The 16,500-nt window shown below is 40.3% G+C and overlaps 6 protein-coding genes across 6 annotated transcripts in view; 2 read left to right on the top strand and 4 right to left on the bottom strand.

Annotated features, from left to right (window-relative positions):
* The first annotated feature begins 231 nt into the window (after window positions 1-231).
* LOC101305335 (N-carbamoylputrescine amidase-like) lies at window positions 232-4,035 on the top strand. Its single transcript, XM_004291542.1, has 9 exons — window positions 232-384; window positions 951-999; window positions 1,949-2,040; window positions 2,277-2,428; window positions 2,503-2,549; window positions 2,657-2,690; window positions 2,840-3,006; window positions 3,298-3,394; window positions 3,511-4,035. The coding sequence occupies exons 1-9, from the start codon at window positions 290-292 to the stop codon at window positions 3,681-3,683; spliced, it is 906 nt and encodes a 301-aa protein (XP_004291590.1). The 5' UTR covers window positions 232-289; the 3' UTR covers window positions 3,684-4,035.
* Window positions 4,036-6,400: 2,365 nt separating this feature from the next.
* Window positions 6,401-7,357, bottom strand: LOC101302043. The gene has a single exon (XM_004293015.1). It carries the CDS (start codon window positions 7,355-7,357, stop codon window positions 6,401-6,403), a length of 957 nt encoding a protein of 318 aa, XP_004293063.1.
* Window positions 7,358-9,231: 1,874 nt separating this feature from the next.
* On the bottom strand, window positions 9,232-9,786 carry LOC101301756. The gene has a single exon (XM_004293014.1). It carries the CDS (start codon window positions 9,784-9,786, stop codon window positions 9,232-9,234), a length of 555 nt encoding a protein of 184 aa, XP_004293062.1.
* Window positions 9,787-11,202: 1,416 nt separating this feature from the next.
* On the bottom strand, window positions 11,203-12,654 carry LOC101301467 (F-box/FBD/LRR-repeat protein At1g13570-like). Its single transcript, XM_004293013.1, has one exon. It carries the CDS (start codon window positions 12,652-12,654, stop codon window positions 11,203-11,205), a length of 1,452 nt encoding a protein of 483 aa, XP_004293061.1.
* A 395-nt stretch (window positions 12,655-13,049) lies between these two features.
* On the bottom strand, window positions 13,050-13,850 carry LOC101301173. Its single transcript, XM_004293012.1, has one exon. The coding sequence runs from the start codon at window positions 13,848-13,850 to the stop codon at window positions 13,296-13,298; it is 555 nt and encodes a 184-aa protein (XP_004293060.1). The 3' UTR covers window positions 13,050-13,295.
* Window positions 13,851-14,741: 891 nt separating this feature from the next.
* Window positions 14,742-16,500, top strand: part of LOC101305037 — a 5,443-nt gene continuing 3,684 nt past the window's right edge. Inside the window, exon 1 of the mRNA XM_004291541.1 lies at window positions 14,742-15,056. Coding sequence (XP_004291589.1) covers window positions 14,903-15,056 — 154 coding nt within the window. The 5' untranslated portion in view covers window positions 14,742-14,902. The remainder of the gene's footprint in view (window positions 15,057-16,500) is intronic.

Here is a 16,500-nt window from a genome sequence, read left to right as displayed (position 1 = left end):
AATTTGTTACAGGATCAGTAACATTTCTCTCCAGAAGGACTTATATGCAGCCATGTACACGACTACTAAAGTTAAACTAATATTTAAACTAGCAAATCACAATTCGATCGTAATATTCAAAGAAATAAAATTCTTTTTTTTTTTTAAATTAAATTGAAAAATTTAGGAAAACAGAAAGAATAATATAAAGAGCGGTGCGAAAGAGATGAGCATCGAGTCCACTGAGGCAACCTTTATAGAGAGAGGAAGGAGACTCTCTCTCTCTCTCTCTCTCTCTCTCTCTCTCAAAATGGAGAACAATAAGGGCAAGAGGGAGGTGGTGGTCTCAGCTTTGCAGTTCGCTTGCACCGACGACGTCGCCACCAACGTCGCCACCGCCGAAAGGTTAGAACCTACACCCAAAAGTAATCATGAAATTGTTTAAGTTATTAGGAAATTGTGTGTTTGAATCGAATCTGTATCCGGAGGGATTGGAGTTACTTTTGATGGCTAAGTAAGTCACTCTGTGAGATAACGGAAGTAAGCTCTGTGCTTTAACTACTGTAAATGTAGTTTTGGGCATGGATTTCATTGATCTAAAGCTGTCTCATCTTTGAATTTTAGCTTACGTCACCCTTTTTACCCGAAAACTCTGCTTCTCTTTTGTGACTAGTTAGGTTTCACCTATCACAATGTATACCTTTTACTCGCATCCACATATGGTGAAGTTTGTGGCAAGGGTTTCCGCAGGTTATGTTGATGTACATTTGTTCACTGTCACGCTTATTTATTTGATTTCCGATATCCATTTATACTTGAGCTTCTGGTTCCTTATTTGAGATCCTTTAGTTGTGTGATTTGCGTTCTTTCCGGTCAAGGGGTCAAAACTGATATTTGTGCTTCTTTTACCCTTCCCCTTTTCCGGACCAGTTATTTTCTTCAGTCATGTTCATTGCTCTTTTCTCATTCAGGTTGGTTAGAGCTGCTCATTCAAAAGGTGCAAACATCATTCTTATACAGGTATGAACCTGCGAACTTTGAAAGACCAAGATTTCTAAGCGTTTGGGTTTTTATTTTCTTTACTTACACATACAACTACATCTGCTTATACCCATTCGTCATCAAGCCTATTATGATTTCAGTTTCTCCATTTCATGTTTCATTTGTCATGCATTCCTCATCTCCTCAGTTTGCAGTTACTTGCTTGGGATTCTTAAATGGTCTTGTCCTATATGGGCTACGATACTTTCCCTACAATGATAGCCTCAGCAAAGAACAAGGCGTTATTTTTGGTAGCTCCCAAAAACATGCTCATGGTTTTGCTTCGTTTTTGATACCCAGAAATTGCCTGACCCATCAAACACTACAATCTTTAGATAATCTGCATGTTAACACATATTCATTTTAAAATCATTATACAAGTTTGTAGCATATAGTTTGAAATCTGATCTTTCCACCTCACCCTGTAAGGTTCAGTTAGAACAGCATTGAAGAGACTCTATGCTCAAATTTTGTGCTACTATTAAATGAAGGGTCTTTTATCTGTTCACTGATATGAATCTTCATTTTGTTTAAGATACTAGTTACAACTATTATATAGTATGTGTTATGTGCTTTTGTATGCTAAAAGCTTAAAAGGCCTCTATGAACTAGTAATTGGTCAAACCAATGGTTTGCTCCCATTCTGTCATTCAAACCCCTTCAACCAGAGATATCTGCTAGTTTCCTGTCTCGTAAAGATTGTACAGTTGGCAGGAGGTCCTAGTTTCCGTCCTGGGTCTGCGAAGTAGGTTTGGGGGATTTTCGGGAATGAAAAGAAAATTAGTAATTGTGGTAATTTAGGGAGGACTTCAACCTGATAACTGATAAGTATGCTTTTTACAGAAATTTTTCCATGACAAGTATGTTTGAGTTCACACTTCACACACCTTAATAGTTGATATGCTTATGTTCTGATGAATGTTTATAGGAGCTTTTTGAAGGATATTACTTCTGTCAAGCACAAAGGGAGGATTTCATTCAGCGAGCAAAGCCCTGCAGCAACCATCCAACTATTCTTAGGTGAAAGCACAGGAAATCGCTTTTTAATTTAGGCCCTAACCTTCTGTATGCCATCATCCTGGATAGCAACACATTATTAACATATCCAAAGGAATATTTGAAAAAAGAAAAAGAAAGAAGATAGTAGCACTTGTTCTTAATTGATTTATTTGCCAAAAGAAAATAATAATAATAATTGAGTTGGATGATTAATTGTGCAGTAAACTGATTACACATTTTTATCTGCATTATTGTAGGATGCAGAAACTTGCAAAAGAGTTGGGTGTGGTAATTCCTGTTAGCTTTTTTGAAGAGGCAAACAATGCCCACTACAATTCGATAGCCATTATTGATGCAGATGGTGCAGATCTTGGACTTTATAGAAAGTCCCACATCCCAGATGGACCAGGTATCAAAATTCCTTATGTACTCGTTTTGATCTTATCTTTTACTTTTTTAGTAACCACTACCTTTCTGCTATAGGCTACCAGGAAAAGTTCTACTTCAATCCAGGTGACACTGGATTCAAGGTGGGTGCGAACTACAATTACGATCTATTTTGCATGCTGTTTTGGTAGCTTTGATTTATTTTTCATGTTTGATAACAAGTGGTACTTCTTCTATTTTTTGCAAGCAGGTTTTCCAGACCAAGTTCGCAAAAATAGGAGTTGGTGAGAAACCTAATTACTTTTTTTGGGTGTAGTAAATTACCAAATAAATTGGTGTACCTATTCGATTTGTTGAACAAATCTTATCATTTTATTTTCTGGGAAGGCAAGGCTGAAAACTTTGTTTGGCTAATACATTATTTTCATTTCAGCAATTTGCTGGGATCAGTGGTTTCCTGAGGCAGCCCGAGCTTTGGTTCTTCAAGGTGCAGAGATTTTGTTTTATCCTACTGCTATTGGTTCTGAACCTCAAGATGGAGGACTTGATTCTCGGGATCACTGGAGGCGAGTAATGCAAGGGCATGCCGGGGCAAATTTGGTAATTTTCTTACTAGTAGTTTGGCTGATATGCTTTTGACCTGGAATTCAGTTTATTGTCTGAAGATCTGAAGCTCATTTGTTCTGGACTATTTGTGTACCTTTCTTTTTTGGGTCAAATGTGCCTTGTGTCTTAAAGTATGTTAATTAAGAGCTTCTATCAGAATATTGTCAGCATTGCATAGTATAGGATAACACTTCTGTTTGTTGTCTTCTTTGGGATTGTGATAGACCAAAAACCAATTAACATGGTGGAACAAAGCCTACATTAATCTAGATTTGATGAATTCAGGTGCCTGTAGTAGCATCAAACCGCATAGGAAAGGAGATAATTGAGACTGAGCATGGAAAGAGTGAGATCACATTTTATGGTAACTCTTTCATAGCAGGTATGTTATAAGGCATTTTACGGCAGCCTCAGAGTTGGAGATACCTTTATATAACTGATCTTGTGTTGATGGATGTTCATTTAAAGAAATCCTTTAACTCACATTTTGATGTCCAGGACCTGCTGGAGAAATTGTTACAGGTGCTAATGATAAAGATGAAGCTGTACTAGTGGCAGAGTTTGATTTGGATATGATCAAATGCAAGAGGCATAGCTGGGGAGTATTCCGTGATCGACGTCCAGATTTATACAAGGTGCTACTGACATTAGATGGCAAGAACACCCCATAGTGATATTATTTTCCTTTACCTTGTAGTATGCATGTTGCAGTATTTTATAATGGAAGTACTTAAAACACATCGGAATCATGCATTAAGTGTAGGAAGTACATTGAGCATGCAGTGATTACTCACAGGATCCTCAGTTGCATATCTGCTGGCCAATCATGAATAAAAAAAATTTGGCTTTATTCTAGAGGAAGAAAAGTGGTCTTAAAACTTTTGAGTACCTACCATGTCAAACTCACTCCCTCCCAGTAATCTAATTGCTCGGTCTTCCATGTCAAACTTTTGTTCTCATACGGCATAAAATATTTTGGTTTGGTTACTGGTACTGAATTTGAGCATCTATTTCTTTTGGTTTAGTTTGAGCATTAATTGCTTGTTCAACTTATTTTTGATATGTGTGTGTGCAATCTACTGTGCATACATGTCATTACTAGTAGCCTGCAAATTCAACTATACACAGGTGTATGGCATACTCTCATGTCTTACATTTGCTGGTTCAGTATATAAAACCGACCTAATGGTGAAGAAACATGGAATATACGTACCGGTGTATGGTAGAAGCAATACTAGTAGTCTGCAATAGCAATCAACTGGAAAACATTGCATATATTGTCCATGAAGCATTGCTAAATTGAAGTATGATCCCCGTAGCAGATAAACCTCTATTGACGACTTCTAGTACATTTATCTTTCATGCACGAATCTGTTGTTGTCTCTGTTTTTTTAACCAAGTTTAAATCAGTTGTTGAAAAGAACTTTAATACTCTCTTGTCACATAGCTGAATGATTTGATCACACTCAATATGGATGGATGAGGCCTTCTGTGCCATTAGAGCCCCAGACAGTGGACTCATTTCGTCCAGTATTTGATGCATTGCAGAAAGTCATTTTTTTTCCTATGGTCATGATAAATCAAGTCTTTATCTTCCAAAGAGTTTGGACAAATTTTTATGCCGTGTGTCTGGTGGAAAGAGTTTCTCTTTGTGTCCACATACACAGGCGGAGCTAAACACAGACCAAGGGGTCCCATGGCACCCCTCAAAAGCTTGGCTTTATATGTATTTTGTGTTTGGGATCTAGCTAAACTGGAAGGTTTATTATAACCTTCTTATATTGGCCGCCCTCCTTTGTATTCTCTGGCTCTGCCTATGTCCACATAAGTTCCAGTGACAATTTAAAAAAGCATCTCTAGAAGTGTCTATCTGTTGTCTCCCTTTTCCCGTTGCCCTCACATATAATCTAGCTCTGGTTTTAAGAATCTTTTCTGGACCACATAGGGTCTGGGACCTTCTATTACTTCAACTTTTGTGAAGTTGTACTCATGAATTTCTCTTTTCCTTTGAGATTGTGGACCGTTGAAAATTTTAACCAGTTATGCATGAAATTGCTGAAACTAACTCGGGATATATCCAGATTGTTACCTCATTGGTCATATTCTGTTAGTTTTCCAGATATTGCTGATATTCTGGTTTACAAATTAGATTTTGAAGCATATTAATCAAGAAGCCGACCTAATAGCCATTGACTAGAAAATCTGAAATTTGTGATGAATTCATTGGATATATGCAGGATTTCTTGTTTGGTGTCACTGTCATGATCTGATTGTGTGATCATGGTATCTGTTCTTTGATTTATTAAATGTACTCAAGCCTTATTCACATATGTATGCGTTACATTTTCTTTATCATGTAGTGACTGCAATCCTTCTATTTCATTAGTCTTGCCCTACTGATGTCCTCAGATTGTTTGCGCTTGTTTGAGCCATCTTAGTCATATCTATCGTGCTATTTCTAATGTATATATTTTCACTTTGATGTTGTGACTTGTGAGATGCCATATATATGGCTATGCCACTGCCACAGCTGTCTTAGTTTGATCGGTTCTAATGAGAAACACGGATTCCCCTAGACTGAGGCTTCTTAGCACTTGATCGCTATGATATTTCCTTCTATTTTCCTTTATTGATATTTAGTTACCATTGGATGTTGAAGCTTTCTACTAAATGCTGTATCTTGGCAAAATGCAATAGGCAGGTTACTTTTGTAAAAGAATATAGTTATTATGGAACTGCTGGTAAAGTTGTGTAAAACAGTAAATTTGAATATAGTTTGGTTGCCCTGTTGTTTTTTTTTAAATTATTTTTTGAGTAAAGTTTGGTTGCCCTTTTCTATCAGTTAGTTTGCCTTTATATCTCTATTTTGCTCAGAACTGCCACTTTTTAATAAACTTTTTCAATTGCAAAACTATTCTAGGACTAATTTTTTTTTTAATTTAAAAAAAAAAAACTTAATTTCTGTAGTGGTTTCAAAAGAAAGTGGATGTGTTTGCAACCGTTTTCTTTTAGCCGTTTGGGTGTACTTCTCTCTAGCATTTGGCCTGCATGTAGTGCTATATGGTATTTGGATAATTGAAGAAATAAATATAATAAAGCTATATGATGTGGTTGAGATTGCTAATGCTTTGACTCTGATTGTTACACTGTAAAAAGAAGGCAAAACAATCTATTTCGAAGAGTTCACTGCAGAAAGAGAGATTATTCTCTAATTGGCGAAAGCCATATTTCTTCGTTTTCTAGTGTCTAATTATCTGCATATATTTCTTTTCAACGAAAGAAAAATCTGCATGTTTCTCTGGAAGGAATGACAAAATACTTGAAACCCCCTACTGTAATACTACATCACTTCAACCTTGAAATTTATTCCTACCTATCATGAAGAACCTTAGACCTCATTTGCACTGCAGGTTCCAGTGTTTGCCTCATTTCCTTCAATTACAGCACATGCAGCTTCTGCATGTTCATGTCCATTTTCTTCTTCCTGATCATCAATATCGTTATCGTCATCCTCACAATTTTCTTCGTCGTCATTATCAGCATCATCCTCATCATCTTCCCGTTCTACCTCACTGAGGATCTGTTCGTCCTCGTGGTGAATGAAGTGCAGCTTGAGCCGACCACCTTCTCTGTATGCATGAAGGAACTCCTGGGTGGGAATTCTTATTTCTTTGAGGACAAACCTGCCATCGTGCCTGTAAGACTTGAAGCAAACCCAAGGCTTCCCACTCTTGCTTATGCAAGAAATTGGCGGAGGGAATCCTCCTACACCAGCACTCCTTGTTTTCCTATGTCCAAAAAAATGACTATCTGATGTTGCCATAAAACATGGCTTTGTCGTGAAATTAAACTTCTCTTGAACATTTTGCCATTCTTCACTCACGTCGCTGCTCCTCGTGTCCTCAACATCGCCTGAGCTCTCAAAACCAAGCCCCTCTGTGCACAGTTGCAAGCTTTCTGAATTCATTGATGAAAAGCTGTCACTACTTTTGTGAGACCTGTTGTATTTGTTGTCTGTGCCTGAGAAAGATGCTTCGTTTGACATGGGGTTGATCTTATGGTCAGTCCCTTCATTTTTGTTGCCATCAATAATCTTGGGTTGTGAACCCAATTCGAACGAAGAGGATGATGAGAAGGATCTTGGCACTACAGGTAAAGCTGATGATGATGACACTGGAGAATTATCATTGAAATGAAGCTCCCCGAAGATCTCGGTGAAGGAAGACTTGTGGATGGGTTTGGTAGGTTGAAGTTTGTTCCATGAGGAGAGGGGGTCAAGCAGTCTAGGGCTCTCGGCGGACAAGGGGGTCTCAAAGATGTGTTGGAGGCTTCCACAGGCAGCCATGGCGTGCCTGGTTTCTGCAGTATTATTCTAGCTTAGCTCTAATGTTGCTTGAGAGAAAAGAAAAGAGAGAGAGAGAGGTCGTTCCAGAAAGAAATATGGAGGATGCGTTTTTGATGGTAGAGAGAAAAGAGGGCACGGGATGAGGGTGAGTTGATTTGAAAAAATCAAATGGTGTTGTTGCTGTTATTTATGATGGGTGCTGATTTGGGGTATCTGTCTTGGTTGGACTGGAATAAGGGATGGGTGGTGCTGGTTTCTCTGCCTCTATTTTGGTTATCTCCTAAAATCATGTCTAGAAGAAAAATGGATTACATACTCGTTTTGGAGTTACTTGAATGTCAATCTAGGTTTACATCAATCCAAGGATTATCAATAAAATGGTGCCAAAGGTAATAATAGGCGTAGACTAAATTTGACCAAATCACTTTGCTATTGGGTTTTTGTTATGTTCCATCCATTATAGTGCCTTGATTACATTGTGCTATACTTGCCAGCCAGTGATTCGATTTGCTAGATGATCTGAGTCCAGAGACTGAATCTTTGCGCGCACCTCTTATCTTTTGGTGTTGTAGATTTTCTTGTCCATGCCAACGAAAATGGAACTTTGGAAGTGACACCCGGAAACAAGTAGAGATTACTTGAATTTGATTACTCTTGTTCAAACAACTGCTGTTGCAAGGTAGAAACAAAACCAAAAGGCGAAAGCCATGGCCTCAAGAACGTCTCCACCAACCGAAATGGGGAGACATGCAGACGAAAAATGATCACACCATTCCACATCAAGCTCAAAGATACCACATTCTCTACTAACTCTCTCTCATACACAAATGAAAGATCGACCGCAACGTGCACCTGCATAATATTAATTGGAGATATTACTCAGGTTAATCCAGTAATGTTCATAGCATCAAAGTCCAGCATTCTGGAAGAGGAATGGTTTAGAATTAAGGTTGTGCCTTCCTCTAATGATCATGGAGCATAATTTGAGGTTATAACTTTGAGAAAGTTATGTTTGCCTATCTGTGGACTCATTTTAACACGTACGTACATGAACATGTCTACTCGGATTAATTCCTGAACATCTTTGATGTATTTTGGGCACACCCTAAATGTTTACGAGGAAAATGGCAGCTTAATGTGCTTGTGATCTGCCGCAACTAAATCTGATGAATACAGTTACATATCAAGCCTCCTGACTTCTATCTTATAGTTTCATCTCTTAAACATTCTCTTATCCAGGGAGAAAATGAAGGAATTTGTACTCTCCCCTTCCCCATTGTGTCTGAAATGGTAAAATCAATTAAAATTGTGTAGAGGAGGATGTCTAAATATCATAAACTCCATATTTGCTTACTCTATTTCCATTGCATAATGAAAGAAATGGACTGAAAGAACCCAGTAGTTTATTTGTGAGAACGAATAAATTACTTTGATTTCGGCTCTGTAAAGGAGTAAAACATGATATCAAAGACTTTCTTTTGGATTCATTATTTTCATCAGATTCTGTAATGGAAAACGCACTTGGAGTAGCAGAACATACATCAGACCACACATATGACATATATAGTCATTTAACCAAGACCAATAAAAGTACGAAACACCAAATTATCATCAAGGAATAACCAAATATTTCGATCATTGAAGCTTACTGGCTAATTAAAGTAGAGGATTAATGCAAAGCCAAGTTTCTTGGGTCATGGACTCAATTTTGATGGAAAGATTAGCCCTTAGCTACCAAAAGAATTGATTGGCGGCAATGTAGCATCAGTACCTTACAAGTTACTAGCTTCCACAAATCTACAACCACCAACAATTGAAATGCAAAGATTTGGTACTTTCTGAAACATCCCAAAATCAATGTCGGTTCATAACTGTCAACAAACGAAGAGATCCAACTCCGACTTGTTTTCCTGCTCAACGACATCAAGAAAGAGAGGATCAACTGTCACGTGACTGTCCACGTGCACCACGAACTTGTGATCCCACCACAGAACCTTGGCGGCACCGGCGATATCGACGGCGGCGTCGAGCACCATCTCCCTCTTGGCGACGTCGGCGACGAAGCTGGCGGCGTGGTGGGCGAGCTGGAGGCCGTCGAGGCGGGCGGGGAGGCGGAGGAGCTTGCAGGAGTTGGCGGACTGAGAGCCGGCCTTGACGTCAGCGGAGCCGAGGAGGGAGCCTTTGTAGAAGATGGACATGGTGGAGGAGGAGTAGTGGATGGGGACCACGTTGGGGTTGGTGACGTGGACGGTGAGGATGAGGTCGGCGTCGAGGAGAGGGAGGTTGAGCTTGAAGGAGGTGAGGTCGATGGAAATGAGGTCGAAGGTCGGATCTTTGGGTTTGGCGGAGAGGAGGCCGAAGGCGGCTGTGGCGGAAGCGGCGCCGACGAGGGCGTGGGTCCAGCTCCATTTCGATTCCCTGCGGCTCATGTTCGGGGCGGTGGAGAGAGCCAGAGAGGTTTTGAGATAGAGAAGAGTATTGAGGTTTGAGAGATATTGGAGGGGGACAGGTGGCAGGAGGAGATTAGCCTTCGGTCCTCTGCCGTGGGAGTAGTGTCTGTTCACACCTAATGAGTTAGTTTTTTTTTTTTTTTTGTTCCTTAAGAACTGTGGTTTTTCATGAAGGCAGTGTAGAATGTAGATTTAGGTTTGGTATGTGGTGATTATGATGAGTCAATCGATCACATCCTGTTATTATGCCATTGGGTTGACCCAATTTGGTATGGGTCTCCTTTGTAGATAAGAGAAAGGTTACTACTTTAGACAAATGACTGCAAGATTCTATTATGAAACACAACATTAAGAGTGACAGGGTTTGGTGCGGTATCTTGATTAGCTTTATTTGCTGGTCAATCTAGAAAGCACCTTCTCCTATTTATGTGCTTTAAAAGGGAATCATGTCAGCCTTTGAATTCATCTACACCTGCTCCAACGAAAATTTGAAAACAAAGAGCGATGGACTTTTGAAATGGACTCACCCTCCTGAGGGAGTGACTGCTATTAATTGTGATGCGGCCTGGTCCGATGAGAATAATGGGGGTCTGGGAGTAGTTCTCCGTAACCATGAAGGAGATTGTATCGAAGGGGCTCATGGGCAAGCCTCTCTGCCATCTGTAGAGGCTGCTGAAGCCACGACAATACTGCTGGGAGTTAATGTAGCTTTGGATTTGGGACTGAAAGATGTAATTGTTCACTCAGATTCTCCAAGTATAATCACATAACTCAACTCTTCTAGCACATGCAAGAATTGGAAGATTACTCAGATTATTGAGGATATCAAATGGAAGAAGGAATTTTTCAATTCCATTACCTGGGACTGGATTCCCCGTGAAGCAAACCAAGTTGCAAATGCTGCAGCTTTGCTTGGAAAAAGGATGATGGGTCTTAACCGATGGGTCAACCGGCCACCTTCATCTCTCTCGAATGTACTCCGGAACGACGGTTTGCCATGTCCACCGTCGATGGCAGTTTAGTTGGAAGCCATCTCTGGTTTCCTCCATTTTTTGTTACTGATGTCCTTCTGCATTCTCTTTTCTTAGAATCTGAGATGAAGACTTCAGTTTTTCTTCTTCTTTCTCTTTGGGTTTTGCAGTTTTTCTGGTCTGTGTATTGTTTTGGGCTTTGCCCTTTTTAATGAATTCCTTTCTCACCAAAAAAAAAAAATGTAGATTTAGATTTAGATATGACTCATATGATCGTGAACTAATAAGATTTAGATTTACACCTCAATTGAGGATTTTAGTGTCTGATAAACATCTCATGGTTCTTCATCTCATGGTTCTTCATCTGTATTAAAAAAATTGCCATACCATGACATGGTTATACAATTGATACATGGATGATGGATCAATAATAGTCCGAGTCTGAGTCGGAAAATGGGGTGGGGGACCTATATCTTCTCTCTCTTCTAGTTCTATATAGATATAGATCGTAGGAATCGTAGCCAGAATAATCTGGGGATCTAGATCTAGCAGCAGCTCGGGAGGAGTAGTCATCAGACGGATTTAATGGGTCCAACAACTCTAAGTTGCACTTGATCTCGTTCAACAACTTGCTTACTTCCCAAGAAACTTTGGCAGACTGAGGTTGAAGAGTTAAATGCTGAAGCATGGGTGAACGGCTAAGCAAAAATTTGATGAAACCTACTTCATCATCGGCATGAGAAAAGCCCCTAATGTTCATAAATCGCATTTGATTGAACGTGCAATCTCGGTCTCCCAAAGCATCATCATCATCATCTAATCTTCGGATCCTCCTGCTGCTTCTCTCATTCCTAAACAAAATGTGTAATTCTTGAAGTGCAGGGGAGCTTAATAGCAGAAACTTGATGAGTTCTATTTCTAAGTTATCACCACATAAGCCGGTCACTTGCAATAGTCGCAGTTGGGTACTGTATGACAAATGATAGTTTTCTTCTCTCCTTAATCGTACCTGTTTTTTTGGCTGAACTGGAAGTACTTCTAGTTCTTGGAGAGCAGGGCAGCTTAAAAACAGAAGTTTAATGAAGTCTACTTCAGACTTGGCACAAGAGAAGCAGGTTACTTTCACACGTTGCAGTTTGGGGAAATCCCAAGAGGTTGCCTCCTCATTTTCTTGGGTAACCAAAGAGCGAAGCGAAATTTCTAGTTCTCTTATAGAAGATGTGCTTGTGAGCAATCTGTGCCACTTCCCATAAGCCCGTTTTGGCTCAAGTGAAACATGAACAAGGTTTAAGGTATTCTTTGGTTCAACATAATATTGCAAATTTCCTTGAAGTTTGAGGAATTGGAGATTGGGTGCGTCAATTTTCAGACCGGTTATGTCCTTCAAATAACAGAGAGTTAATCTCTCAAGCAAAGGACTAGATGCAATCAGTTTTTCCAAATCAGGTTGGAGCACGGTAACTCTCTTAACAGCAAGGCTCTTCAACATTCTGAAGCCTTTGAATGTCCCCGGGAGTCTTAGACAACAATCGCTCAACTCTAAATGAGTCAAATCTTGACAAGAAAACAAAGAGGAAGACACATCGTAAGGTTTCCTACCATCTTCACGCGTATAACAATTCAGTATGAACCGTTTGATAGGGTTTCTTGATAGATGAAGAATCCATCGGTCAAAATCATATCTTTCAATAAAAACCTTTTCTGCATTGAACTTGCAAGAGTGTATGGGAGCATTGTGAAGTAAGAGAACGTGATCCACATCGTAGGGGTCATCTCTGTCATTGCCAAGATCAAACTCAAGGGAGGGAAGCATAGACCATTGGAACCTCCAGTAACGTGATAAAACACTTGTCTTCCCTGCCTCCTTGATCGGCATATGTGACAAAATTTTGTGCGTAACATCACTCGGTAAGTTGCTTATTCTGTCCACCTTCGTTTTCTTCCTTACCGGAGAGGAGGAATCGCGTGTTCTTTTCGGCATCGGCGGAGAAAGATAGATGTTCCTGTGCCAAAGATCACTGCGTAGACAACTAACTGGGGACTAGGGTTCGGAGAAGAAGAGGTAGATTAGTAGGTAGGGGTTTCGTTGATTCATATATATAGGGCCTATAGAAAGCAAATCCTTATTTTCTAAGTAAACTATGAAACAAATCCTAGAAAGGAAAGGAAATCCTTATCTGTTGAAGACTTGTTCTTATCCTCGTGATCAAGTGATAAGGTGTAATTAGCTATACGATAGGGTTCATTGAACCGTTAATTTGTTTTCTTTCTGCAATCAAACTCACAAAAGATACACTGAATATTAATCAAGCTGAATATTAATCAAGCTGACTTTTGACCTGGTGGTTGTGTCAACAATACACCTAGACGCTAGAGCTTACAAGTTACAATTTACTTCAACAAAATCTACACCGACCAACAATTGAAATACAAAGACTTACTAGTGATTTCAGACCATAAAAAAAAAAAAAAAAGACTACTTGTGATTTGTCCCAGATCAATGTCGAATCTCAACTCTCAAGAAACAAAGAGATCCAACTCCGACTTGTTTTCCTGCTCAACGACGTCGAGAAACAAAGGATCAACGGTCAAATGACTGTCGACGTGGACCGCGAACTTGTGATCCCACCACAGAACCTTGGCGGCACCGGCGATATCAACGGCGGCGTCGAGCACCATCTCCCTCTTGGCGACGTCGGCGACGAAGCTGGCGGCGTGGTGGGCGAGCTGGAGGCCGTTGAGACGAGCGGGGAGGCGGAGGACCTTGGAGGACTTGGCGGACTGGGAGCCGGCCTTGATGTCAGCAGAGCCGAGGAGGGCGCCTTTGTAGAAGATGGACATGGTGGAGGAGGAGTAGTGGATGGGCACGATGTTGGGGTTGGTGATGTTGACGGTGAGGACGAGGCCGACGTCGAGGAGAGGGAGGTTGAACTTGAAGGAGGTGAGGTCGATGGAGACGAGGTCGAAGGTCGGGTCCTTGGGCTTCGCGACGAGGAGGCCGGTGATGACGACGGCGGAAGCGGCGCCGAATAGGGAGGAGGACAAGAACCAATTATCTTCCGTGCGGCTCATGTTTTGAGAGAGAGAGAGAGAGAGAGAGAGAGAGAGAGAGGGGCGGAGGGTTGAGACAGACACTCAAATGTCTGAGGGTGTCGTTTTGGAGGTTTTGAGAAATATTGGGTATCTGATGGCTGGAGAAGATTAGGTCCTCTGCCCTCTGCTGTAGGACTACTGTAGGACTAGTGTTAGTGTGTTACTGTAGGACTAGTGTCACATTCACACTTTTTTTTTGGTTACAGGGGACCTAATGGCCCAGCTAAAAAAGATAAAAAAACACAGCTAAAAGTTAGAACACGAAACTCACTTGGCTCGAGTTACAGAAATAAGATCATCAATAAAAACATTAGCAGCATAAGGAGGAGGCTTGTCAAAGATAATAAGCTCCATGACATGATCCACACTCTATTTGGCAAGCGCATCAGCAATCATATTGGCTTCTCTAAATATGTGAGAGATCTGGTTAACTCCCATTGTCACATTCACACTTTAGAATTGTTGCCAAAATTTATTTATTTTTGATACAATTGATCCCTAAATTTCAATAGTGAAATCACACCACTTAATTATATTCATAAGCACGTTGCAATAATAGAGATGGAGTTCGTCGGATGTAAGCAAGTGTTATCGATAATAGTGGGAAGTGAGAGGAATAACACAAATTTATTGTCAATCGGGTAACTTCCGAGCAACTTTGTTTCCCTACTCAGAGTTGCTCAATCTTAGTCGATTGACACTAAACGTACAAATCGAGCAACTTTCTCAATTTTGCATGTGAGGGTGGATCACGTTCATATTGTATCCCTACATTTTCTTTGGTTAATATAAATGATTTTATATTCTGGTTAAAAAAATAATTTGGGGTTTCTGTCCTAGCTAATTATTGTTTTCTAGAATTGCCGAGACGGCGTCGTTCCGCGACAGGTCATTGAAACCTTGTTTCGCTACTTGTTCTGCTTGTAGGCTCTGGACGGCATCGCAAACCAAAGAGCTTCTCAGGGCTCCGTTTTCCATATCCACTTCGGTCTCTCTTTTCCCCTCCAATTTATTCCAACCGGTTAAGAAAGATGCACAAGAACAAGGGAGGAGACGAAAGAGGGCGATCCTCTACGAGACCAATGGGTAGAAACAACCAAAATCCACACACCAAGGACCAAGAATTGGACTCGAACGACCTCAGAACGGACATGAGGGAGATTTACAAGCGTATTGAGCTCCTGGGTATGTATAACTCACTTTTCTTTCCACTTTCATGAAAATCTGTTACTGCTTCCTTTATCATAAGCTAGTCAAAGCTCTACATGTATCAGTTGTGTTTTGGTCTTGCTATTGGGATTAATTTCGGGCATGGGTGTCAAGAGTGCATTACTGAGTGGTTGGTATAAAATCAATGGTCCGATGGTTAGTATATCCAATTAGGTAACTGTGTCTATGTATAAGCTGCTAGGCTTAAACGAGCCGTGTGGCGTGGCCAAGGTTGGATTTTCTGTTTCCAGGTATATCTTAGCATTTGGTGAACTCTAGAGGTTCAGTGGAATCATATGTGAATACCAGTTATTTATTATGACTGAAACGGTTTAGTTGGACTATAAGGACTTTGTCTCTCAAGAAGTTTAGACTTCAAACAGGGTTTGATGCATTTGAACTCAAAACTCTAGTTCGATGAAGTTGAGTTCAAAAATATGCAGGGATCTTCATGAACTGAATTGTCATTTGTCTAGTTAGGGACATGAACAGCTCAATTTCGGTCTTTGTTTTCTTTTCTTCGTTATATCCATAGGTCTCAGATATATAAATACCAAGATATTAGATTGATGGGTCTCTTCGGTGTTGAGGGTTGTGGAGGATACTTAAATTGGGTCATGCTTCTCTTGTTGTGAAAAGTTAATTGAGAACACAGAAATTCTTCTAATTTTTGGGTCCCATTGTCAAATTTTGTGGAGGCAGTGGTCTCATAAATATGCTGCAAAGCTCCTTCTCTGTGCAGAGTCCTTTTTACTTGTTCATCTGTTACCATGTCTTCTTCTCAACTTCTTATATGCTACTTGGTGCTATATATTCGGAAACGGGAACGCAAAGATCGTTTTCTAATCTTTGTGCAACCTTATATCTTTAGTTAGAAATGGTATTACAATAGCAGATCCATGATGGGATGACAAAGTTTGTCCTCATTGTTTCTTACCGTTGTAGGTTGTGCCTCCGTCATTTACTGAGCTAAGAAAAAATAATCATATTTAATAATCCTTATATTTGTAACTGTGAAACACTACACGGATAAGAGAATATGTATGTTACTGGTATTAGGAAAATGGTGGCCGCCTGCATTTGCACACTCCCTACTAACTAGGCCTCACAACATTAATATTAGAATGGAGGTTTCTTTGAACAATCTCATTGAAATGATATGTTAGTGTGGAACTGTTAACAGCACCAATGAACCAGTAAACGTGTGGAGGGTCTTGCAGCAACGTGTGGAGGGTCTTGCAGCAACACCGGACTCGCCGGGGAGGGAAAGTGGTTGGAGACGCTACTGGAGTCCGCTGGGGTGGAGGCGCGCCCTCGCCGGCGCTGTACGGTGGCGAACGGAGGGACGTCCGCACTTTAAGGCGTGTGGACGTCCTCCTCTGATCCGGATTGATATATATATATATTATTTTTTNTTTTT

This window comes from Fragaria vesca, linkage group LG2, assembly GCF_000184155.1.
Source record: "Fragaria vesca subsp. vesca linkage group LG2, FraVesHawaii_1.0, whole genome shotgun sequence".
Taxonomy (NCBI): Eukaryota; Viridiplantae; Streptophyta; class Magnoliopsida; order Rosales; family Rosaceae; genus Fragaria; species Fragaria vesca.
The sequence above is the reverse complement of the archived record's forward strand: the minus strand, read 5'-3'. Positions and strand labels throughout refer to the sequence as shown.

Bases quoted from the DNA above. Each gene is read 5' to 3' on its own strand.
- LOC101305335 (XM_004291542.1), top strand. From the start codon at position 290: ATGGAGAACAATAAGGGCAAGAGGGAGGTGGTGGTCTCAGCTTTGCAG. The intron at 1,000-1,948 runs GTATGAACCTGC...GAATGTTTATAG, and splicing joins CAAACATCATTCTTATACAG to GAGCTTTTTGAAGGATATTA. The intron at 2,041-2,276 runs GTGAAAGCACAG...GCATTATTGTAG, and splicing joins AACCATCCAACTATTCTTAG to GATGCAGAAACTTGCAAAAG.
- LOC101302043 (XM_004293015.1), bottom strand. From the start codon at position 7,357: ATGGCTGCCTGTGGAAGCCTCCAACACATCTTTGAGACCCCCTTGTCC.
- LOC101301756 (XM_004293014.1), bottom strand. From the start codon at position 9,786: ATGAGCCGCAGGGAATCGAAATGGAGCTGGACCCACGCCCTCGTCGGC.
- LOC101301467 (XM_004293013.1), bottom strand. From the start codon at position 12,654: ATGCCGATCAAGGAGGCAGGGAAGACAAGTGTTTTATCACGTTACTGG.
- LOC101301173 (XM_004293012.1), bottom strand. From the start codon at position 13,850: ATGAGCCGCACGGAAGATAATTGGTTCTTGTCCTCCTCCCTATTCGGC.